The 24,097-nt window shown below is 48.7% G+C and overlaps 1 protein-coding gene and 1 long non-coding RNA gene across 11 annotated transcripts in view; both read right to left on the bottom strand.

Moving 5' to 3' along the window:
• Positions 1–966: 966 nt before the first annotated feature.
• Positions 967–5,819, bottom strand: LOC143823094 (uncharacterized). The gene is made up of 2 exons (XR_013226379.1): positions 2,928–5,819; positions 967–2,788 (listed from the first exon to the last, which is right to left on the bottom strand). It is a non-coding gene; the product is annotated as an uncharacterized LOC143823094 (long non-coding RNA).
• A 2,020-nt stretch (positions 5,820–7,839) lies between these two features.
• The window catches only part of ARVCF (ARVCF delta catenin family member), a 377,274-nt gene continuing 361,016 nt past the window's right edge, over positions 7,840–24,097 (bottom strand). For 9 of the 10 annotated variants that reach the window (XM_077308988.1, XM_077308989.1, XM_077308986.1 and 6 more), the window contains 6 exons: positions 23,201–23,312; positions 22,163–22,253; positions 20,379–20,432; positions 16,628–16,719; positions 10,752–10,865; positions 7,840–8,350 (listed from right to left, as the gene is read on the bottom strand). In XM_077308988.1, the coding sequence (XP_077165103.1) occupies positions 10,764–10,865; positions 16,628–16,719; positions 20,379–20,432; positions 22,163–22,253; positions 23,201–23,312 (451 nt within the window). In that variant the 3' untranslated portion in view covers positions 7,840–8,350; positions 10,752–10,763. The remainder of the gene's footprint in view (positions 8,351–10,751; positions 10,866–16,627; positions 16,720–20,378; positions 20,433–22,162; positions 22,254–23,200; positions 23,313–24,097) is intronic. The other variant, XM_077308992.1, reaches the window with a different exon arrangement.

Raw genomic sequence — 24,097 nt, 5'->3', positions numbered from 1 at the left:
TCTGAGCTCCCCTTTGATTGTCGGGAGGCTGTTTTCCAACACGGCCCGATTGTGATGAGCTCAAAATGAAACCGTTTTGACAGCTGCGAAAGGTCAGCTTGCGGAAATAGCTCCGTGGCTTAGAGGCAGCGGCTCTTGTTTCTGGCAATGTTTGTGTCTTGGAGGAAAAAACCAACCTACCTACCCTCTAGTGTGGCAGAACACTGATAGCACAAGGTTCAAACAGGCCCCTCGTGTGGGATGCGCATCTACCTGAGTCCTAGCAAACTGATTGCAGAGAGAGGCTATCAAGCTGTTGCTTTCAGGCAGGGTAAAAAAGGGAGAGAGAATACTCAGCTAGAGGCTGACTCACTGAAATAGGAGTCAATTCTCTCTTTGCCTCCCGGTGCATGCGTAAGAAAGAAAGAGAGTGGAAGGCGTACGTGTGCTCCCTGGTGGAAGGGCGGGCCGGAAAAACGTGGCTGAGCTAGACTCAAAGAATCCTAGAGTTGGAAGTCGTCAGACAGGCCATCTAGTCCCACCCCCTGCTCAATGCAGGATCAGCCCCCAGCCTCCAGGATCAATATCCATCCAGCCACTGCTTGAAGACCACCAGTGAGGGGGAGCTCCCCACCTCCTTAGGCAGCCCATTCCACTGCTGAACTAGACTCGTAAACTTTCAGAGTGGGAAGAGGCCATCTAGTCCCACCCCTTGCTCAATGCAGGATCAGCCTCAAGCATCCAGGAGAAGGATCTGTCCAGCCGCCACTTAAAGGCCGCCAGTGAAGGGGAGCTCCCCACCGCCTTAGACAGCCCATTCCATTGTTGGAAAAAAAAATCACCCGTATTGATCCCGTGCTGAATTGAACCGGGAGGGTTCCCTCAACCCTGAATGAGCTGACTAATGCACATTAGAATCTCCGCCAGAAAAGAAAACCCTCTTCTAAGGTCCACAGTCGAACCATAAGAAGCCACGCCACACGGATATATTCCAGGCATCATTTATTGAAAACACACCAAAATGGCAACCTACACAACCTGGTTGAAACAAGCCATTCTACTTGTCCGTGTTATGGAAAGTTCCTAGAATAATATTAATACATTCGGGTTATGTTAACATTGGTTCTGTGAAAGCGTCATCCGCCCCCCTCCCCCGCCCCTCAGAAAAATCAAACCGGTCTGTTTATAGTACAGTGTAAATACAATGCAAAAGGACACCCCGCCCCGCCCCCCAGCCGTCCTCCCCAGTCTAAAACTACGGCGATCATGTCAAGGAAGATTACAGAAACACACACTGTTGATTTCTTTTGTTTTAGGGCTTGGGTCCCCCCCCCCCACTCCCCAACCATGAAAATTTTAAGGCACATGATTGTTACAAACACATTGGCTACTAATTCACCAGTAAGCGGCTGAAATCTAGGGCTTTTGTTTTCGTTTACAGACGGAAATTCCCTCCACTGGGTTTGGGAGACTTTGCAGGCCACACATCCCCGACTCCATGGTCCAATTCATGAGTACTTCCATCCCCTCAACTCTGAGCCAGAACCGTTCCCCCCGTCCATGCGCCCAGCTTGCGCTGCCTTCCAACATGCCCATCAGACCCGAGAGTCCAAAGGGGTCCGGGGCCTTACTAAAGAGACCACCCTTAAGACACCACCTGGGTTCCTTGTGGTGTGTGTTTTCGTGGGCCACGCGCATCGACGGCTTCAAGTGGGTGGCCATGCGCTCACGTATCCATGTGCCCACCCATGCGCTTTTCACTTGACGACAGGCTGCGTCACGGGAGCTGGTCCACGCAAGCAGCGGGTCAAGGGGGCAGAGCCCTGCGGGGGCAGAATGGACAGCACCATTTCAGGCTGTGTCACGTCAATATTCTGCAATGCAAAAAAAAGTCTCTGCAGGCAGGCACAGCGGCATAGCAGGCTGCGTTTAAAAACCTTTCCCCCCTTTTCCCCTGCATTAGAACCATTCTGCCCTCGCCAGGATAGCCCATTTAGATGTTGGAAGCTAAACAAGGTCGACCGTCCAGGACACCCAGGGTCACTCTGCTGGGTTGTGTGTTCTCATCTACCCCCGTCCCTGGCTCGGCTCTTCCCACTTGAAGTGCGTTTAAAAAAAAAATACCAGGGAGTTTTTAAAGTAGGGGCAGCCCCCACCGAGACTCTGAAACTCTGCCACGGCCTCAATCCAACTCCAAAACTTCCAGACATACAGACACACACCTGCCCCTGCATACATCACGATGCACCCACTATTAGGGCGTTTAGGGTCGTTTTTACCCATGGTGGGGAAAGATCCAATTATCCACAATTCCAGAGAAATCTTTCAGGGTACCATTTTAATAGCCGCAGCAATCAAAAGGCGACGCTGACTCACGCCCGAAATCCAGCACCCCTGAGCTGCCCCGGATACCGATTTTTATACATTCAGGATAACACACCCGAATGAGGCCATGATCAAACCAAGCACGCTGTACAACTGCTTGAGAAACATTGTACAACCAGCTCAAGACATATTAGCATCCTTCCTGCCCTGTTTCGGGTTATTCTCTGTTCAGGCAAGTGGCCTGAGATTGTCCCCTGTCCACTACATGCCTTGCTTCTGTGGAAGAACCTCCTCGCAGGGAGGGAATGGTTGTGGACTGAGGCTGGTTTGCACATTGAGCTGTCGGGCGTCATTGGAACAGAGGCGATGCCCATGCACGGGTTAACTGATTCGGACTGAGCTAGGGTGGAGCCTAAGGTAATGAGAACGGAATGCACATGTTAAGGTGTGGGGGCAGAGATGCTCTTAGGCAGGGGTAGTCAACCTGTGGTTCTCCAGATGTCCATGGACTCCAATTCCCATGAGCCCCCTGCCAGCATACGCTGGCAGGGGGCTCATGGGAATTGCAGTCCATGGACATCTGGAGGACCACAGGTTGACTACCCCTGCTCTTGAGCATGAACCTTGCAGATGAAATCACATCCAAAGTGCTACCCGAACTCAGAGGTCCATGTAGCCCCAACTCATGGAAAATAGAATTCTAAGATGTGATGGACGGATGCCTGACGGGCCTAGAGGTATTAGTGGACCAGCCTAAATTTGTCTGTTGCTTTCCAAACTGGGTGAGTCCTGCCTCTTCGACTTCTAAGATCCGCTTCTGGAGTCCCAAACCTATGTTTCACTCAAACCATCTTGAAGAAGAAGAAGAGTTGGCTTTGATACCCTGCTTTTTACTGCCCGAAGGAGTCTCAAAGTGGCTTCCAACTGCTTTCCCTTCCTCTCCCCGCAACAGACACCCTGTGAGGTAGGTGGGGCTGAGAGAGCCCAGACAGAACTGCTCTGTGAGAACAGCTTTAACAGAACTGTGGCGAGCCCAAGGTCCCTCAGCTGGCTGCATGTGGAGGAGTGGGGAATCAAACCTGGCTGGCCATCTCAGAAGTCGCCGCTCTTAACCACTATACAATGCTGGCTTGGAAATTCATCTCTAGCTCTACATTTTAGAGGTCCTTCTCTAGAAAAACCCGAAAGCATTCTAGCAACAGGTAAAGAAAGACGGGCGCTCACACTGAAGCTGGAATTTCTCGACCTCATCAGCAAAAAACAAGAAGGCACCCAAGGGGGATAGGGCAGCAAGCATGTTCTCAGACCTCCCTGGGTGGAAGGAGATGAAAATGCAGCCAGAATGGAGATCACAGAGGTGGAAGTTAAACCTCCGGTCCCAGATGTCAGTTGTCTCCCTAAAAACGATAACGCAAGATTCTTCCAGGAGCCCAGAGCCGACAATTTTGCAGAGTTTCTAGAGTACCAAAAAGGCAAAAGTTTCCCTCTTGTCCTGTTGGTGGGGCGTGTGTGTGTGTGTGTGTGTGAGAGACAGCACTTCCTAGGTTGGTACTGTCTTTCTGGGAGTAAACCTAACTATTTTGGGTGAAGATGATGGACAGAATTTAAGATCCCATCACACTGCTGAGTCTGACCTTCCTTCTAGAGTAGAATGTACGTCCCACTCTGACTGGCAGCTGCTCTTCAGGGTCTCAAAGATACCTACCGGGAGATTTGGGGGTACTGAACCTAGGCGCAAAACAGGTGCTCTGCTACTGAGCCTTAAGGCTTCATCTTAGCCCATGAAGCCGCCTTGTACTGAGTCAGACCATCTAGTTGTCTATTGCCCACTCGGGCCAGCAGCCGCTCTGCAGGGTCTCAGGCATGCAGACAGCTGTGATGGGAGACTTTTTCGTAGCAGTGGCCAACCACTGAATCTGACACTTTCTGTATTGCATAGCCAGTGGCTCCAGCACTCGAAGATCGAATAAAACAAATGCATTGGTATATTTTATGTAACTTAATTCTGCTTCTGCTGGTCAGGAGAAAGGTCACTGAGTGCCTGCCCTGCGTCTCTTGCCTTGAAAGTACTCTGGGGCCATCATCACTTGGGGTGACTCGATGGTACCTCCCACCACCACAGAATCATAGAGCTGGAAGGGTTCAACCCCCTGCGGAATGCAGGAAGCCCAACTACCTCGGAGCCACATCCTGGCAGCCCTTGCAAAGTCCCCTGGTTTATTGACTCGCACGATGACGTGACGGCTAGACACAGATCTTCACGGAGAGGACTACGGGAGGAGGGGGCCGTCTAGCTCCCCGATAATGGCTGGCGTGTGCCGCTAAGTCCCGCCACCCCCCCCTTTGGTACACGACACACGGATCACTAATACTGGAGGAAAGCAGCAACAAGAAGCTCCGGCACGCCAATACAGAATCCGCAGTTACGAACACGAAGAACAAGCGGGGAAGGGGGGCGTCAAAAGAGGAAGAAGGCCTGGCTGAAGGACAAGCCCTCCAGGTGGCTGACCGGGCCCTTTAAAGCTCCTCCAATGCATTCACCTTTGGGTTCGTCACAGACAGATGACCACTTGGGATAATCTGGGCCGCCCAGGGAGTGATGCGTTTGCTTTTGGAATGGGCCCTTTTCTCCAAAGGGAGCATTTTCACCCCGCAAAATTCAACAGGGGTTTCGCCCAGGTCCAGAGTGGTGATATCAGGCTAGGGAACCCTAAAACGACCGGAAACTGAGACTGCAAGGAGGAGGTCAAGTCGGACCAAAGGTCTAACTAAACCCAGACAGGTGCCATCAGGAAACACACAAACCCGGGCCTAAAAGCAACTGTCTTCCCTTCTGGTTGTTTCTCAGCAGCTAACGTTTAAAGGTACACTGCTTCTGAACGTGGAGGTTTAATTGAGCTATCAGGGCTCATAGTCATCGATTCAACATCTCTCCCCTGAAAGCCATCTAGGCCAGAATTATGTAAGAAACCCTCACACTATGACTCTCCATTAAAACGGTCTAAGTAGGGCTGCCTGTCACCTGCATTTAAACACAGCCAAACACGGCAGCTTAACTCCACTATGCAAGTCAAAGCGAGCAGGTCTGGGGTGCCACAAGTTGTTCCAGTTCGGCTAGACATTGGTCGGGGCCAATGCGTGCTCAGCACAGCAATGACGTTCTTTCCTCCAGCCAAAGAAAATACAGCCCAGCATTCATGCTCTGGAGATGCAACCCTGGTGAGGCTCGCAAAAGAGATGTAACCACATTCCAAACTCACTAAGCCACTTCCATTTCCCAGCCCATGCAAATCTGTTTCTGGTAATCTTCCTCTCTTATCGGCCATTTTCTCTTTGTCTCCTGGCCTGCCAGTGGCAACTGACCCATCACGAGATCTCAGGTAGGAATTCGCTTTGCCTCAACCTCTGAAAGACACAAGCGACTTCAGACAGTCCGAAGGAAACGGCAGCAGCAGCATCCAAAGTGCCGTTTAACGTAGACGTCTAGACAGGTTGTTTTTACAGCGGTGTTTGGACCCCCCCACCCCACCCTCCCACCCCCGTCCTTTGGTAAATAACCGGAAATGGACACAGACTGAAGCTGGGACAATCGAGACCTTTCCCTCGCAGGGGGCCCAAGGAACTACAAAGTGGACTCGATTTGCTATCATTGGCAGACAAGCATTTCCCTTAAAAAAAAAACAAAACCCTTTGTATACAAAAAGAATTACACAAGATGGTATAAAAGTGTTTGGCATTAACAGCCCGGTTAAAAGGATCGTCGCTGATCGATAGTCGAAGTATGAAAGAGCACCATTGTTAGAAGCTAGAGAAGGTTCTGATCTGGATTCAAATGCCGTTGTTTAGATGCAAAGATGCCCCCCGTGTCAAGAACCCAAAGACAGCAGCCTGCCTTTTGTTCTTTGGCCCATCAAAGTTGCTTTTGGCCAGCTCAGTCTCTTATTGGTCAACCGTGACCTTCCTTTGATTCAGAGTGCCTCTGCTTTCTTAAAGAGGTAACCCCAGTAGAATGACTCAAGGGGGAAGGGGGAAACGGGTTTTATCTGCTTGTGTCTGCACCATTCAAATTTCTGAATAGTTTCTGGCACCGGTCTTTTTCCCTGAATCAATGAAAAAAAAAATGCTTTCGAGCCACAAACTTTACTTACATGGTTTTGGCAACCTATTTTCTGCACAACAATATATAGATATAGATATATATTTATATATGTAATTCATGTCAAATTTTATTTTCTTTATACTCCAGAAGATACAAAGCTCTCGATGCTTGCTTTTTTTTTTTTTAAAGGATTTTAAATTTTTTTTTTACAAAAAGTTAGATGTTTACCTAATACAGTAATATTGTTTTTGTTTCATTTTCATCTCCCAACTCCCCGCCCTTATCATTTTAAATTACAAAGGAAACAGCAGGCAATGAAATTAAAAAACAACTCCCGCCCAAAAAAAATTCCAAAATTAAAATTTTTGGACTCAAAAAACATGTGCTTTCCAATCACGCCATAAATGAAGGTGGCAACCAACCAAGTTTTAGTGAAAGAGAAACAGAGAGCTAGAGAAAAAGAGTAGCTTGATCTAATAAATGTTTTTTTTTTAAAAAAAACACCAGAGTCCTGTTTTTATTTCCTGTCTATAGCAGACCAAATCCCTAAATTAATGCAGTTAAAGCACAAAGAATCACTGTATACGGAACAGGGGGAAGAAAAGGGATCTGGTTAAATCCACCCATAGCCAAAGTCTTGCGCTGAAGAACCTAGAGAAGACTTTGGCCATCAGGGGAAAGTCAGCGTTTCTCAGTTGTGAAACCCTAATAGGAGACTAAAAATCCACATGGGTGACTCGAGGGAGAAAAAACAAACAGGCTACAGTTCCCTTTGACGCACAGTTGGTTAATATCATATCCGAAATCATAGAAGCTGTCCAGCAAGGGGGGGGGATTATTTCAACATCAAAACTAAAATAAAATCTGAAGCACACAGAGGCGTTTTAAGCAGATCTTCCTAAGCAAGGATGCACCCACTTGGCTCACGCGGTACATCAACAGGCCCCCACCTTGAGACACTGGAAGTTCGGATGCCACTGATCCCACACTGACATGCTGAAAATCAAGGTGGGAGGGGAAAATCCCACCCCTCCCTCTCCTAACATGTTATGAATGTCTGCAGGGAGGGAAAGTCAGTCTTTTCCAGAGTTGTCTTAATGAGGACAGCAAAAACCATTTACATGTTTGGAGGTAATAAAAAAGAGAGAGAGAGAGAGAGAGAGAGAGCCATTTCAGAAATCAAAAAGGCAGAAGAATTGTACACCGAGTCGTCGTGACCACAGAGAGCGCACAGTGTGATATCGCTTACTCCACAAGCAGATTATACAGCCCACGTCAACTTCAGCTACCACGTTCTGAGCCATTCGACCAAGAATTCCCCCCTCTCTTTCCCCTTTCAAGAAATCCCAACAAACAACTCGACACTTCCGCACTTTCCAAAAGAATAAAACCTCAATTATTAGGCCACAAAAATAATTAGAATCACTATTTCTTTCTTTAAAAAAAAAATTCACAGTTCCAAAAGAACAAAAAAGGAAGGGGGAAAAAAGTGCTATTCCTCACGACTACCTAGGTTATGCCGTTGAAACTTTTTGCAGTCCCTCTTTCGCTCGCCTTTTGATTTCCTTCCCCATCTCGTATCCTTCACTTCCTACTTGGCACCATCCACTTAGAAGAGTCAGCTAAAACCCTAATCTGTTAGACGTGAGCTCGGATCTTGATTCCGCCTTCTCCTGCGGCTGTCAGGCAGGGACGTGGCTGGTCTTCCAAAAGCTAGATGGGCCCAGCTCGTAAGGCAAGCTGCTCCAGGACTGACTGACGGAGAACACCCTGCCCTGTGCGCTCCCCGCGGGATCCGCAGCCCGTTGGGCTCCACCAATGCAAAAAATCGAATGCAAGGCCCTCTCAATCCAAATGGCAGTGATGAGTAATGAGATCCTGTGGGTTGGTTTCTTCTTTTAGTCGAGGGGAAAAAATAATCGTAAAACAAGCAGCTGGACTTTAGCCCTGAAAGAAAGAAAAGTCAGAGCCAATTAATACTTTGATGGGGGGGGGCTTGATTTTTTCATTCCTGCACCCCTTACGGGGTGGGGTAATGTCCACACGTTGTTTCTTCCTCCCCCCCCCCAAGAGCTACTATACACCTTCTGCTTCTCTGCTTCTCGGGGCGTGTGGCAGGAGGTGTGGCTAACTGACACCACTTCTGAGGCTCCTTGAAGTCTGAAAAAAAAACATTTCAGGGGCTCCTCCATAGACAAAAGGTTGAAAAAGGCTGCTGGGCCATCTCCGTCTGTATGATTCACCACTGAGTATCATTTATATGTTGACATTTTTGTTTTTTTTCAAGTTTGAGGCTCATCTTGTATTGGCTAAACATTTGTGTTGTTTATTTATTTATGTTTATAGTCTGATTTATAGACTGCCCCCTCTCGACCATCTTAGCCATACAGCACGTTTTAAAAATGTTTAAACACTGTTTTTGTTGGAGTTATCGATAAATACAAGTTTAATTTTATCGATAGCTTACGTTTTTATTCCTGAGTGATTGTGTAGGGAGTACCCCAGTAGACACCCCCAAGGTAATTCCCAATTCTACTGACTCATATCAAGCTAGTGTCCTCTGAGAGTCTGCCAGTGAGGAGAAAGGTGGAAATGAAAATTTCCTGGAGAGCAGGGTATAAACAAAGCCAGTACACAAGACACAAAAATGAGACAGGAAAAACAGTGAGGGGTTCTGAGTTCAAAATCGCCAGGCTTCATGTGCAAATTTCTCTGATATATTTTGAGGTGTGCTCTCTCGGAACTCGTCCTGGTCTCCTGCTGATCACTGAAAATAAGAGTGGTTTAAATGTAACTGGAGCGGTTTTAAATGGCAAGGGAATCTCGGTTTGCTATTCGATGGGAGGGGAAAATGCATTTAAAAAAAATCCTACCACTGTGGAAATGCAATTTCAACTGCTGGTAAGTTTGTTTTAATTATTCCTTGGCAGGATCCTATGTTCATATCCTTGTGCAGGAAGGAAGTGGTTGCATCGAAGAAAGCCAGAAAGACAATGAAAAAGCGCAGCGGGTTCTCACCTGAAAGCAAACCTAGCACCTTAGAACGGAAGCGGACAACAGACTGACAGAGGTGGAAGGAACCATTCCAGGTTCACTCCTAGGTAAAGCCCTGACGTAACCCTGCACACCTATTTATCTATTTCAGTCTTGACATCCCACTAGTTTGGTCCTTGAAAACACGTGGGGAGGGGGGGCCTGGTCCCACTGTGCTGTGAGCCTGGTCAAAACTGGCCTCCCAAGCCATTTTTAAGGGGATAACTTCAACTCTCAAAAGGCATCAGCACTCATGGGTCATACCTTTAGAGGGCATAACATCTAGTGTGGCAACTAACCAGGGATCCCATTTCAAAGAGGAAGGTGGCCTGGTTGGCCTCTTGAAATGCCATCCTGTGGGCTTCAAGTGGAATAACCCTGCATTGGATTGTAGAACCCACATGCCCTCTATCTAACTCAGGTTTTCTCAACCACGGTTTTGTGAAAACCCAGGTTTTCTTGATGGCCTTGGAAGGGTTTCCTGAATGGGTGGGAGTTAATTAATTGTTAAAAATATTTTTTGATTTGTTAAATATTTATAGGGTGATATGACCATATATCGTCAATTCGACCTGTTACCCCTCCCAAAATGGCCAGTGATTGGCTTGGAGGGGGTAGGAAGGGGAGGGGCCCTGGATAGGTGAGCCCACAGCTCTGCTTCCCAACCATATTCTGCATGATGGCACCACTTCTGGGGGTTTTCAAAGCCTGAAGAACGTTTCAGGGGTTTCTCAACGGTAAAAAAAGTCGAGAAAGGCTGAACTGACAGAATGCATGGATGGGGGAGGGTCTAATTTTTTTGCTTAATGCAAATTAAGTGTGAACGGGGTTAGATTCCTCCCTGCAATTTATCTCCCTGTGCTCCAACAAATGAAGCTTTTCTCTTTCTCCGATCCCAGAAGTGGGAATGGCTGGGGGGAAACTGAAAGGGGAAAATGGGATGTGGACCGGTCAGGCGTGGGAGGAGGCAGGGTTTTGCTCCCCTCACCTGCATACTCTGTTTCTGTTTTCAAAAATTAGATTCCTCCCCGTCCTTCCCTTTAGACACAAGCAGGGTAGACAAACGCAGAAACGTACATGGATCGCCTGCTGCATCGTCGGCCCTCCCGCCACTGGCTGCATCGTGCGACATTTTATCAAAACAGATGGAGTGAAATATACAGTACACGACACGCACATATGCAGCCGTTTTCTTAAGGCATCGACTTCGGCCAGCAAAGGAAACAGGGCAGCTCGAGAGAACACGCAGCGATGCCGATCATGCACAATCCAGACCAGTTAAACACAAGCACCAATGACCATGAAAAGAACCTACCATGCATGCAAATTAGACCCAGGAGTCAACAGGTTGGGGTTTAGGGTCACGGGTATCCACCAGAGTCACCGAAGCCCTGTTACTCCTGTTAAGAGTTTTCCTATTTGTGTCATTCTGCAGCAAACAGGGTGAGGCGTTAAAAAGGCAAAACAGAGCAGATTAATCAAACAGACAAACAAACAAACAAACTCGGCAGTTCAAAAGGCTTGCAAGGAAGCATTAGTGCGGAAAGAAGAGAGCGACAAAGAGAGAGAGAGAGATTCGGCTACGGTGCGCTTCGTCGCGGAGAGCATCGACCCAAGTTAAATCGTGGTTCGTGGCAGCTAGTTGCAAACTCCTTGGAAACGGACGCATGCTCTTCGCTTGGGGGGGCTGGGGGCTGGCTTCAGAACCAGGGAGACCAGCTGTAATTCCCTTCTCGTACTTGTTGCTGCCTTGTCAGAGAGTGAGCCATAAATGTGGCCTCAGCACATTCCCCGGGAGGGTCATGGGCAAAGGAGCAGGGCAAGGAACCCCCCAAAATTATCTCCCATGGGATATAATATCAACTGGAGTGTTCCTGAGCATTAGAAGTCCCTCTCAAATTTTGAGTTGAGCACAACATTTAACTGAGATGAGTTCTCTCCTCCTCCTCCCCTTCTCTTTTGGACAAAGCAATGCTAGTTTGGGCTTATTCCGCACCCATAGGATAATCCACTTTCAGTGCACTTTAGAAGTAGATTTTCCTGTTCTGCATAGGAAAATCCAGCTGACAAAGCATATTGAAAGTGCATTATCCAATGTGTGTGGAATGGGCCCTGGACAAGTTCTTCCAAGTTTTGTGGCAACCCCAAATAAGCCCGGCAAGCCGTTGCCTTCCCTGCTTGTACCTCTGAGTTGTACAACCGTTCCTCTCTGCCCTTCTTTCCATCCACCCCCCTGATTTGCGATCATAACTCAAATTCTAAGTTTTCTCCTCCCCCCCTCACCGTCGCCCCCAAGTCCCAGGAGCCAATTTCAATGTAGGCTGGGGTAAAAACTGTACCCCTGTGTGTCTGACTCTCCCCAAAGGCCTGTTTGAATGCCTGAAGCCCTGCTGTAAGGGAGTGTGTGTGTATGTGTGCTCGTGAGATCCACTAATTTATTTATCTGTTATTATGCCACCACATTCCCCTCCCCAGTTCTCTCTCAAGGTTGCTAGTTGGTTATCCAAGCAGCGCTCAGCGTTACTTGATAAGAGAAGTCAGCAGTCATTTCGTGTCTTGTTCTCCCAAACGAAGATTGTCCGTATCAACGAACCACTAGCCGAGTTTTTCCACTCTGTCCTCACACCTTGGGGAATTGCCAAGGGCTGTAAAAACTCCAAGGGCTTACACACCATGAAAGAGAAGCATGGAGGGCAATCCGCAGCCCACATGCAAGCCTTCGTGTTGTTAATATATGTGGAAAAGCATCTTCTATGTCGGAATGGCATTAAGAACGGCACAGAGGGCTCCTCGGGGCTGCCAGCAGGAGACAAAAATATAGATTGAAATGCCCAGTGTGTCAGAAACATGGACAATTTCTACCCATGGATTCCTCCCCACAGGGAAAGCACCAAGTGCCCTGTGGAAGATTCACACGGGCATGCTCATTCCGAGCGTAACCTCTGGGCTTTCTGGGGCTTTGGCCTTTAACCTGGAGGGATTAAATCAATCCGTTTCCCTTCCGATTAACTGGAATTTTGGGAGCCATCATAGCACAAAATAACCACGGGGACACTTTTTCAGGAGAGGCACTTCAGAGATCCATTTGTGTGTTTTCTTCTCTCTCTCTTTTTTTTTTTACTGTGTTTTGTTTTGCTGGATTGCCGTGAGTTGTGGTGAGCAGGCCTGGCAAGGAGGTTTACCATAGAGTTTCCGGTGATTCCTAGAGCTCCCACTGCACCCCCCCCCCTCTCTGGGTGAAGGTCTGGGCTTGGACCCAGCAGGAGAGGAGGGGAAGGAGACGGGCCAATGTCAGGAAGAGCGGCAGAGATGGCCTCTCCTGCAACGGACCCTGGAAGTCTGCAAGGCACTGACGTGGCTCCCATTCTGCTCTCAAACCCAAAATACGGTGGCTGTGAAACCCCACAAACGGCCTTGTCCTGAGCCCAGGCTCCCAAGATCCGCGCCATCCGCAGACTGCTCTGGGTGGACAGATTTGAACAAGGCCCTCATTGTGGCAAAAGCTGCCTGGCTCACGGAAATCATGTCCCCACCCATGGCTAGAGCCGTAATCCTCACCCCTGTGCATGACTGCACTCCCCCCCCCCAGTCGAATTCCAGGACCCAAATGGAGCAGGGGGTCAAGAGGCCAGTGTGTCTCACAGTCATCGCAAAGCTGCCGGATTCTTTGGGGCGGGCCTGGCTCAATACGGCACCCGGCTTATCGGATTTGTCACTGCGGCACGGTCACGAGACGACGGATTACATTAACGAGGCGAGGAGATTTTTTAAAGGGTTCCTGACAAGGACTGGGGCTGAAGCCATCCTTTGAGGGCTGAGACAAAGGGGAGGGAGAGAGAGAAATAATCCACTCCAAGCAAGGGCTGTAATTACCAAACCACAAGGACAGAAGGGATGATTGAACAGACAGGGAATGTGGCTTTTGAGAAGGGTGGAAGACAGGGCAGAGGAAGAGTTTTCTCCTGGGAGAAACTGCGTGGGTTGCTGTCTCTTGACAAAGCTCTCCCGTACCTGCGAGCCGAAGGCCGGTGTTATATGAACAGAGTTCATGCTACAGCTTTGAGTGGGATATAGAGTAAAAAGACATGGTTGTCAGCAATATCGAATTGGAAAAATAGTGGAATTTTGGAAACTTGCAAGGATAATTTTCACAATCATAGGAGGAGACAACCGCTGATGAAAATTCAGCATTGAAAACGGCACAAATCTAGAGACCGTTTTGGTTGCTCCGTTAATCAATAAAAAAGAGATAAGACACATTTTTGAGGTTTGAGTCAACATCTTATTAATGTGTATTGTATAAATAGTATGTTGTATGCAGATTTTGATAGCCTGGGACAGGTTTTCTCTTTTTTTCTGTTGAGACTGAAAAGGCCAAAAAGCCACGAGCAAAAGCATCCCCTTTCTTATTGGATATAAGGAATCAAAGGGTTCGATGCTTAGGGTTACGATGTTTGGGGATTTTTGACATCCGTATGGAGGGGGTTCGCCCCGCAACAGCATGCAAGCAGTCCAAATGGCAGAGAGGGACTGGCACATCACCATAACGCTGTGACAGCCACACGGCTGGTTGCCCCTGTTATGGGTAGCTGTGACTTAGGAACCTTGACATGTACCTGGCTGGCGTTGTAGATCACAGTCACAACTGCGAGAAGCTGCCACACGGATCTGCCATAAGCCATTTCTCTTCTGTCGGTGAATAAGCAGGCCTAAAGAGATCTATTGTGGTTGGGACCCAGGGGCATGCCACGATAATCTTTGTGGTTGCTTAGGGTTTTAAGCAAAAGAAGTCCAAGTCTGCTTTCGTGCATACTGGATAAAGGAGAGCCAGCACGGTGCAGCAGTTAAGAGTGATGGCCTCTAATCTGGAGACCCAGGTTTCATTTCCCGTTCCTCCTCCACATGCAACCTGCTGGGTGTTCTTGGCCTAGTCACAGTTCTCTTAGAGCTCTCCATACAGAACAGTTCTGCCAGAGCTCTCTCTGCACCACCAACCTCTCAAAGCGTCTGTTGTGGGAACAGGAGGGGAAAGGTGTTTGTAAGCCACTTTGTGACCCCTTCAAGCAGTGAAAAGTGGGCTATCAAAAAATCAGTTCTTTTTTCATAATGCACTTCAGCAACCACTTGCAAGTGGGTTTTCCTGGGTGACGAATGATTGCTGAAGTGCAAGGGACAAGCATTATCCGATGTGTGTGGAAGCAGCCAAAGAGAGAAAGGCGTGGAGCAAGAGAAAGAGAGGAAAAAGAGGGGCTAAAAGCAGGAAAAAGATAATGCGGGAAAACCAGGAAAAAGACAGAAGCTCAGCTCAAACACGATGTGAAAACCGGGGTTTATTTTGACTGTGATGCTAGGATTCAGCTTGCAGATCATCCTTCCACCCCTGGTTCCCCTCCACCAACACTGGTTGCATCGCCTTCACTCTTTCCCCTGCTGGTTCCACCAATATCCACCTGGTACTTCCAGCTTATTAAGCCAGGAATCAGTTATCAAAACACAGGTAAGGCCCACTGTGGTTAATCATCATACGGTTCATAGAACAGTGTCGGGCTTTGGTTTCAGATCCTAGCTTGGCCTGTCCTAACAAACCCTAGTTGGCCTTACCATCTGTGGATCACAGGTCTGTGGTTCATTAAACCCCGGTTCCCTGTGAGATCTGAACCGAGCCAGAGAAAGAGTGAAAAATACAGAGTGAAAAATAGAAACGGATGCCTGGAAAGAGATGAACTACTGCAGGGATGGCCAAACTGTGGTTCTCCAGATGTCCGTAGACTACAATTCCCATGAGACCCTGCCAGGCTCATGGGAATTGTAGTCTATGGACATCTAGAGAGCCACAGTTTGGCCACCCCTGAACTCAAAGCATCTGAAAGACTAGAGCTCTAAACCAGGGGTAGTCAACCTGTGGTCCTCCAGATGTCCATGGACTACAATTCCCATGAGCCCCTGCCAGCATTTGCTGGCAGGGGCTCATGGGAATTGTAGTCCATGGACATCTGGAGGACCACAGGTTGACTACCCCTGCTCTAAACCACTGGCTGAGTTTGCAACACATCTTCCATGGCTGGGTTGCCGATATGGAGGTACGTGAGGAGGATGAGTACGTAGGGCAAAGGACGCGCTGCACACAACTCTTGCACACACTATATACCACGCCTTCTCACCATGGAAACCACAAGGGAGCAGAGGTGCTTGAAGTGACTATTCTCAGAACAAAATCTCCTGCACAGCTATAGACTTGGGGGATGGGGCTGGCTTCTAGAAGGCACTGAAAGCAACAGAACGACAAAAAACACACGTGGCCTTTGTGTACAAACAGCTGTTAGGAACTTCAACATCACAAAGGAGATTCGGGGAATGAATGGCAGGCCTCCGGTCGCACGTCCCAGATCTTTTAAGGTAAGTCATACTTCCCAAAAGGAAAGGAGTGATGAACACAGAGTGCTTAGCTGGTTGCTCTGGATCTCTAAGGAGGAGTTGGTGGGAGAAGGACCAAAGTGGTAAGGATTGATCAAGATGCTCTTGTTAAGGTCAAAGGACCATGGAGGGGAAACAGGACCCCCTTGAGAGAAAACCTAGACCCTAGGAAGGACAGCTAAGGACCGTTCACTATCCCCCAAGTAGAAAAACCCAAGAAGCCCTTTTCTCTCACAGCAGAAGTTTAGGCAGATAGGGAGATCATTCTGACCATTGCTCAGAAATCCCTATTTCCAAAAATACCTATTTCCACTACATCTGCTTTTTATAACTATGGAGACTCCAACCTGTAAGGAAGTTCCAGGTGTCCATCTGGGAGGTTAAGTGAAAGCATTTGAGCTTTGAGGGCAGGAGATGAACGGGACAGGTAGGAACACCCCAAAAACCAGAGACAAGGGTGAGGCAAGGCAATGGGTAGGTGACATCTGAAGGGGTCATGACGACAGACTTTGACCATCCAAGTAACTGGCCAGGGATGTTCCAAGAGAGTTCTCATGTTGCTCTGGCAAAGAGTATTGGAAACTCCAGCTTCACAAGTTCTCAGAATTGCTAGTGTCAAAGGTGAGCTGAGATGTCAACTGAAGGAAAGACATCTTCCTCCCAAACAAAGTGGGTGATGACGTCTTCCCACCCTTACCACAAACCTCCAAGCCATGTCATGTGACAGCAGCAATAACAAGAAGGGGGGGGAGGCCTATTCAGAAGGACCCCACTTACTTTTAGAGGTTCTTTCTCCGACGCGTCCCCCATGTTGTCGTTGGCTTTATACTTCCGCTCTTTTTCCCGGTGATCGATGGTTGAGTAGCCATCTGTGAAGGAACAGTGACAAAGCTTCATACACCCCCCAAAAAACTCAACTAGCCAACCTGCGCCTCCACCACAGAGGGCTGATAGAAATATATGCTTTTTCCCTTGCCAAAATATTTCCCCTCACAACCCCCATAGCAGTGCCCGGCATCCCACGGAAGCAAGAACTGTATTTCTCACTTCCAGCGGGTGTCTTGGTTGCTTCCAGAGGAGACCGAAAGGACTACAGACTGCAGGTGGGAAGAGTCACATTTATAATGCTCCCCTCATCTAAGCACTCCCTGCAAATAATTTAAAAAGAAGATCAGACAGAAGGATCCCAGCTTAGCTCCTTTCACGCTGTTCTGCTTACAAGGGATTATAAACGGAGGGGAACATTCAATATGCACGCTCACCTTCTGTCTGACACATTCGTGTCTACCCTACTCTGCAACCTAATTGCCTCCTCCGTCATGCCGCAGGGGCGCAGGCTAGGCCTCGCTCTGCAGCGGTCAAACCAGCAAGGAGTCTTGTGTCACCCTGAAAGATGAACCAAGGTGTTGTGACATGGCCTTCCAAGGGCCAGAGCTGACACCGGTACATCGGAACCCATCCCGGTGTTTGATGTGACGTCCGTGCTGCCACACCAGGAAGTATCCGGGAGTTCCATATCACAGGAGTAGTCAACATGTGGTCCTCTAGATGTCCATGGGCTACAATTCCCATGAGCCCCTGCCAGCAAATGCAGACAGGGGCTCATGGGAATTGTAGTCCATGGACATCTGGAGGACCATAGGTTGACTACCCCTGCCATAGCACACTGCTTAGCATCTGAGAGGGAAACACCCATAGCATCTTCAGGCCATGTTCTAGAGCAGGCTTTCTCAACCAGAATTTCATGGAACCCTGCGGTTTCTTGACAGCCCGAATAGGTGGGAGTTCATTAATTTTTCATATATTTATTAAAAATTGTTAAAACATTTATTGGGTGATATGGCCACATACAGTCATGTTGACCCACCCACTCCTACCAAAATGGCCAATGGTGGCCCTGGAGGGGACAGGAAGGGGAGGGGCCCCAGGTGGGCGTGTCCACACCTCTGTTTCCCAACCATATTCTGCATCAGTGTGCCATTTCAGGGGTTTCTCAAAGCTTGATAGATGGTAAAAAAAGTTGAGAATGAGTGGTCTAGTACAGAGGCAGGGGGTGAAAGAAATCTGCTGTGATATCTCTGGAAATAATCTGCTGTCTTCAGCTTGAGAGCCAGTATCATGCAGTGGCTAAGAGTGGCGGTCCCTAATCTGGAGAAGTGGGCTTGATCTCCCCACTCCTCCTCCACAGGCAGGCAGCTGGGTGACCTTGAACCAGCCACAGTTCTCTTAGAGCTGTTCTCACAGAGCAGTCCTCTCCCCCCAAAAGACACCCTGTGAGGTAGGTGGGGCTGAGAGAGTTCTGAGAGAACGGTGACTGGCCCAAGGTCACCCAGCCAGCTACATATAAAACGGTGGGGAATTCAACCTGGTTCTCCGGATTAGAGGCTGCTGCTCTTGACCACGACACAAAGCTGGATTGTTTTTCTAAGCAAGGAAGGCCTTTGCCCTCCAAGGGGGTGGTCTCCCAATGCCTCAAGGCCTGTTTCCCTAAACAGGCTTCCTTTTTGAAGTCAGACAATGGCCTTCTGCTGAAGCAGCTCCTGCTAGCGGCAACTGCTCTGTCTGGAAGACCGCCTGCTCCTCAGAAGTCCTTCTTCGACCCACAAAGTACGGCTAGCACCAGTGAATATTTTATTCTGAATACATAAGCGGTATCTTCCGGCCAGGGCATGTCTGGTCCGCAGCGTCTCGCTGTCAGGCCGGTTAATACACGGCCACCCTGGAGCGTGGACTCAATTTAAAGCTATTTCCTTCCTACTGGGAGGATGTATATTTCAGAGCCCCCTTAAGCAAAATGCATATCGACAGCTTACTCATGCTGGTTCGGACATTTGAAGTGCGTTTGCAGGATATGAAAGAGAACAGATTAATTGGGGGGTAGTGGGCGTTTTTGGAAAAAGAGTTGGTTTTTATCGGCCGCTTTTCTCTACCAGAAGGAGTCTCAAAGCGGCTTCCAGTCACCTTCCCTTCCTCTCCCCACAACAGACACCCTGTGAGGGAGGTGGGGCTGAGAGAGCCCAGATATTACTGAAGAAGAGTTGGCTCTTATATGCTGCTTTTCTCTACCAGAAGGAGTCTCAAAGCGGCTTCCAGTCACCTTCCCTTCCTCTCCCCACAACAGACACCCTGTGAGGGAGGTGGGGCTGAGAGAGCCCAGATATTACTGAAGAAGAGTTGGCTCTTATATGCTGCTTTTCTCTACCAGAAGGAGTCTCAAAGCGGCTTCCAGTCACCTTCCCTTTCCTCTCCCCACAACAGACACCCTGTGGGGTGGGTGAGGCTGAGAGAGCCCTGATATCACTGCTCAGTCAGGACAGCTTTGTCAGTGCCGTGGTGAGCCCAAGGTCACCCAGCTGGCTGCCTGTGGGGGGAAGAGCGGGGAATCCAACCCAGCTCCCCAGATTAGAAGCCGCCAGTCTTAACCACTTCACCAAGCTGGCTCTGGCTTTACTGTTTTCGCTTTCCAGTGAAGCTACTCTTGGTGCAGAAAAGGCATCCAACCTATCTTTTCACAGCTGACCAAGTTGGAACTAATCTTTTTTTTCTTGAGAGTTAGTCATTCCAGGAGCAAAGAGGCCACAAATGTTTGGACATCTGCACCACCATGTTCTGGGAGTGATAGTTATAGCACAGTTGGGAGGGGCCCTACAGGCCATCTAGCCCCCTGCTCAATGTTGGATCAGCCTAAAGGATCCATACTATTTAATCCTTCTTCCAGATAGCTACAAAACATGTTGGCATATGCAGGTCAACTCTATGATTCTGTAACTATCCTGAAGATACCTGTTCAGTGCAGGATTTCTGTGTATAGATCACTTCCCCATCTAGGTCATACTAGATGCCAGTTTCTGGGGGTCTTGGAAAAATGCGAGAGCAGCTTTGCATACTGGGTAGCAGACATTGGGTAGCAGCCATGTATCCCCTGGCCCAGGAAGACTTGGCTGTATAAATGCCCTTTGCATTGGTCACGGTTAGAAAGTGCTTGTTCCAACTCCTTCTCGACATGCCTTGTTTTGGAGGCAATTCCCTGCCAATAGGGACAAACTTTCAAACAAAAACATGGCTCTTGAAGCTCAATGCAGTTATGAAGAAGCACATGATAAAAGTCCTTGGGACCTGCCTCTTAAAATCCAGGTCGTCTGTCATTCCTCATTTGTTAAGAATTCTGCGCCTGTTGAAAGCTAGCATGTAAAGGAAGGCCTTCTTGAAGTGCTAGTTTTCTACATGTTTGGAAGGCCTGTTTGTTTGTTTAAGAGGCAGAGGGAACTGAACGTACGATGGTTTTCCCATAAGCATGAGCAAGGTGCCACAAAAGACCTGGCTGTCATATGGTTAATGACTCATGCTGGGCTGATGGGTGGCTATGCACGTGTGCATTACAACTATTGATCTTTTGGAAAGGAAGGTTCTGCTTGAATGTCAGCTTATCCGCTTGAAAGGAGCTCCTCTCCGAGAAAAAGCCCAGCTCTTTCCTGAGTGACAGGGAGTGCAATTCAGAAAGACAGGGGGGATCCATCTCTGCGTTTACCTGGCCCAAGTTCATCCATAGGTATCATGTCCCGACTTCCAGACTTCTCATTATCTACGAGAGAGAAGAATTGAAACCATTGGTCTGTGTGAAAAACCAGCCGGACCTGAGACGACTCAACAACCTTGCAGAGAGAGAGAGTGAGAGAGGGAAATGTCTCACTGGAGCAGATCCAAAGAGGGGGTTCTGGTGACTCTAAAGTGGAGGACGCAAATTAAATTTTCTAAGGTGGTACCTCCGGCCCCTCTATCAGCCTGTCTTGGAGATCTGTTCCACAGACCCTTCTGCAGGTGTCCCCATCTTCAAAAAACAGGTGTGCAGTGACCAGGAGAGGACTATTTCAGAGGGGACCATGTTGACAGGGTACCCTTCCCAGGCAGAATTACAAAACATCAACATTATACTATTGCAGGCATCCAGCGACAGCCTTCCTCATGCCATCTGACCAGCAAGCCCAATAGAGATTATGACTTTATACATGTTCTGATATTGATAGGAATAAGGAGGGTCCACATAGCCAGCTCATAAGCATGGGCCCTTGCCTTGCCTTGCCTTCCCTCGTCTTCCCTTTCCTTGGCTTTCCCTTTCCCTTCCTTTCCTTTCCTTGCCAGTCTTTCCATCCATGTCCTTCCCTTCCCTCGACTTGACCTCCCTTTCCATTCCTTGGTCTTCCCTGGCCTTCCCTTTCCACCCCTTGACTTGACTTTCTTTCCCTTTCCTTGGACTTCCTTTCCCCTTCCTTTTTTTGCCTGGCCCTCCCTTCCCTTCCCTTGACTTCACTTCCCCTTCCTGTTCTTGCCTTCCCTTCCCTTAAATTTCCTTTTACTGCCTTTTCCTTCCCTTCCCTTGCCCTTCCCTTTCTCTTCCTTTCCTTGTCTTATCTTCCCTCTCCTTTCCTGTTCTTGCCTTCCGTTGCTTTGACTTCCTATCCCTTTCCTTTCCCTTGCTTTCCTTTCCTTTCCTTCACTTCCCTTCTCTTTTCTGTCCTTGTCTTTCCTTCTCTTTCCCACCTGGTCTGTCTGTCTGTCTGTCTTCCTTCCTTCCTTTCCCATGCCTTTTGTTGTCCTCTCTTTCCTTCCCCTCCCTTTTCAGAGCTCTTCTGATCGCTAGATCATGAGCAATGACTTTAAAAAGCGTTTCTGAAGAAAAATAGGACAGACAGGAATTTAGCAACTGATCAGGTTATATTTGGATCACTGCGCATCAGATAGGGAACACCATCCCTTCGGGGATTACCGAGCCATCAGTCGGGATAAAAGAGGTAAAACCCACTGATTCCTAAAAAAAGGTATAAAAGGAACATTCCAGAATTTTATGAGGTAAAGTATCAATTTTACCCAGGCCGCAAGGACAAAGATGATCCGAATGCAGAATATTACAAAACCTCTCATGCAATACTGGAGCAGCGGTGGCCAAACTGTGGTTCTCCTAATGTCCGTGGACTACAATTCCCATGAGTCCCTACCAGAAAATTCATGGGCTGGTAGGGGCTCATGGGAATTGTAGTCCACGGACATTGTGAGAACCACAGTTTTGGCCACCGCTGAGCAAGCACCCTAGCAGAGTGAGTATCTCGTATACGAAAACAAGGACCACCACTGTTGCAGATGCCACATTCCGTTTCCAGGGCAAAATAAGCGGCCAATCTGTGTCCGATTTCAACAGTGGCCTGAAAATAGCCAGCTGCTTCCTGAGAAGAACGCGCAGCATCTCCAGATGCAAAAACCCTCACTCCACAGAATGGCAGAGAGGCTCACAGGGGGGCCTCTCCGACCGCCACAGACCTTGGCTCTTATCCACGAGAGGCAGAGTGCTGTCATCGTAGCCAGATTTGCAGGAGGTGCCTTTGGATCCCTTAGGAGCAGCAGATGCAGACTGGAACAGAGGAAACACCGGAGTCAGCAGCTTGCAGAGAACAGCCCAGAAAGCACAATCCTTTTTTTTTTAAGGTTCCCCTAAGCCTCTTTTTCTGCAGAGACCGGGGAGTGCCCTACTTCCTATTTTTAGAGTGGCGAGACTCAGCAATAAAAGAGACATAACGAAACTCCACGTTTCCCAGTGCAATGTGGGTTTTTTTCCCCTGGGGTTTGAGCAGAGAGCAGAGAGGGAGGGGAGCTTCTGCCACAAGAACTAATAATTGCACATGTCTTTTTTAAATTTAAAAGAGCTGCCCTTTCATCACGAGAAACGCCACACTTGGGACCGGTCAAGCTCGTTAGCCTGGTGTTGTGCCTCCCTTCCATGCCCCTCGGAGCACCTTTTGAGCTACCAATCTCTTCTCTTTTTAAAAAACAACGCTACTTGGGTCTGGCCAAAAGCTTCCCAGCAGTCAAAACCCCGAATGGAGAAAGATTTGGTTCTTAAACCTAGAGACTGATCTGAGCAAGAACCCTGTAGAGCAGGGGTAGTCAACCTGTGGTCCTCCAGATGTTCATGGACTACAATTCCCATGAGCCCCTGCCAGCATTTGCTGGCAGGGGCTCATGGGAATTGCAGTCCATGAACATCTGGAGGACTACAGGTTGATTACCACTGCTCTAGAGGACTTTGCCCTAAATTATGGGCCCTGGCAATGAAGAGATGCCTCTGATCATAAGCAGAATGCTTCTCCCTGGGGCTCCACCCCTCCAGTCTTCAGGTAGCTCCCAGCCCCAAAATGGCAGCCCTCTCTGCAAAGCACCCTTTCGGCTAGCTGGCAGAATGGACCTGGTAGCTCTAGTGCTTCACCATTAGATGGGTTCCAGTAACATCCCAGTGGCTAAAATGGGTCCCCATGGCCTCCGACGACTCTCTTCCACTCGAAACCCCTGCGTTTCCTTCACCTGGAAATGGCATTTGGTCCAGCCGTCCTTCTGCAACACACTCCGCAGCTCTTTGTAACTCCAGGTCATCTGAAGGACGTGAGAGGCTGCCTTGGTTTCCCGGGAAGATTGGCTGAGTCGGCGGGGGAGAAAAGGAAAGGAGAGCTCAAAAGGCAAAGGATGCTTACGCCCGTGGCCAATTTGACTGGTATCAAAAGTGCAAAAGCCTCTTTCGATATTGCTCTGCCCCCCAGCCCAGGAGTCAGTCCCACAACCAGGTTTGTGGTTTTCCGTACCGAGCAGCACGACCCAAACAATGTGCAACATCACCCTTCCTTCCAGCTTGTGTGAAATCACCAGCTGGCCATGTGACAACCACAACGGCCCATGCAACTGTGCAGACCCTCTCTAAGAAGGTGATACACATTCAGGTCTTCTTAAACAGACCACAGAACCCAAACTTTTAGAGCATGGAATTGGGTGTGGAATAACCGGTGCACTTTGAGTTCAGTTCTAAGCTCGGTGTAGTGGTTAAGAGCGGCGGCTTCTAATCTGGTGATCCGCGCTTGATTCCCTGCTCCTCCACACGCAGCCAGCTGGGTGACCTTGGGCTAATCACAGTCCTGATAAAGCTGTTCTGACTGAGCAGAAATAGCAAGGCTCTCTCAGCCTCACCCACCTCACAGGGTGTCTGTTGTGGGGAGAGGAAAGGGAAGGCGAATGTAAGCCGCTTTGAGACTCCTTCGGACAGTGAAAAGTACGGTACAGAAACCGAGTTGTCCTCTTTTTCTTGAACCAAAGTGCACGTGTGCAGGGAGAGTTCCATACCCCTAACTGTAACATGGAAGAACGTTCAGTCATTCCATACCATGCTTGCACTGTGAAATCCGGGAAGGACTATACCACATGAGTTTGCTG

The sequence above is a fragment of the Paroedura picta genome, chromosome 13 (assembly GCF_049243985.1).
Source record: "Paroedura picta isolate Pp20150507F chromosome 13, Ppicta_v3.0, whole genome shotgun sequence".
In the NCBI taxonomy this organism is placed as follows: domain Eukaryota; kingdom Metazoa; phylum Chordata; class Lepidosauria; order Squamata; family Gekkonidae; genus Paroedura; species Paroedura picta.
The sequence above is the reverse complement of the archived record's forward strand: the minus strand, read 5'-3'. Positions and strand labels throughout refer to the sequence as shown.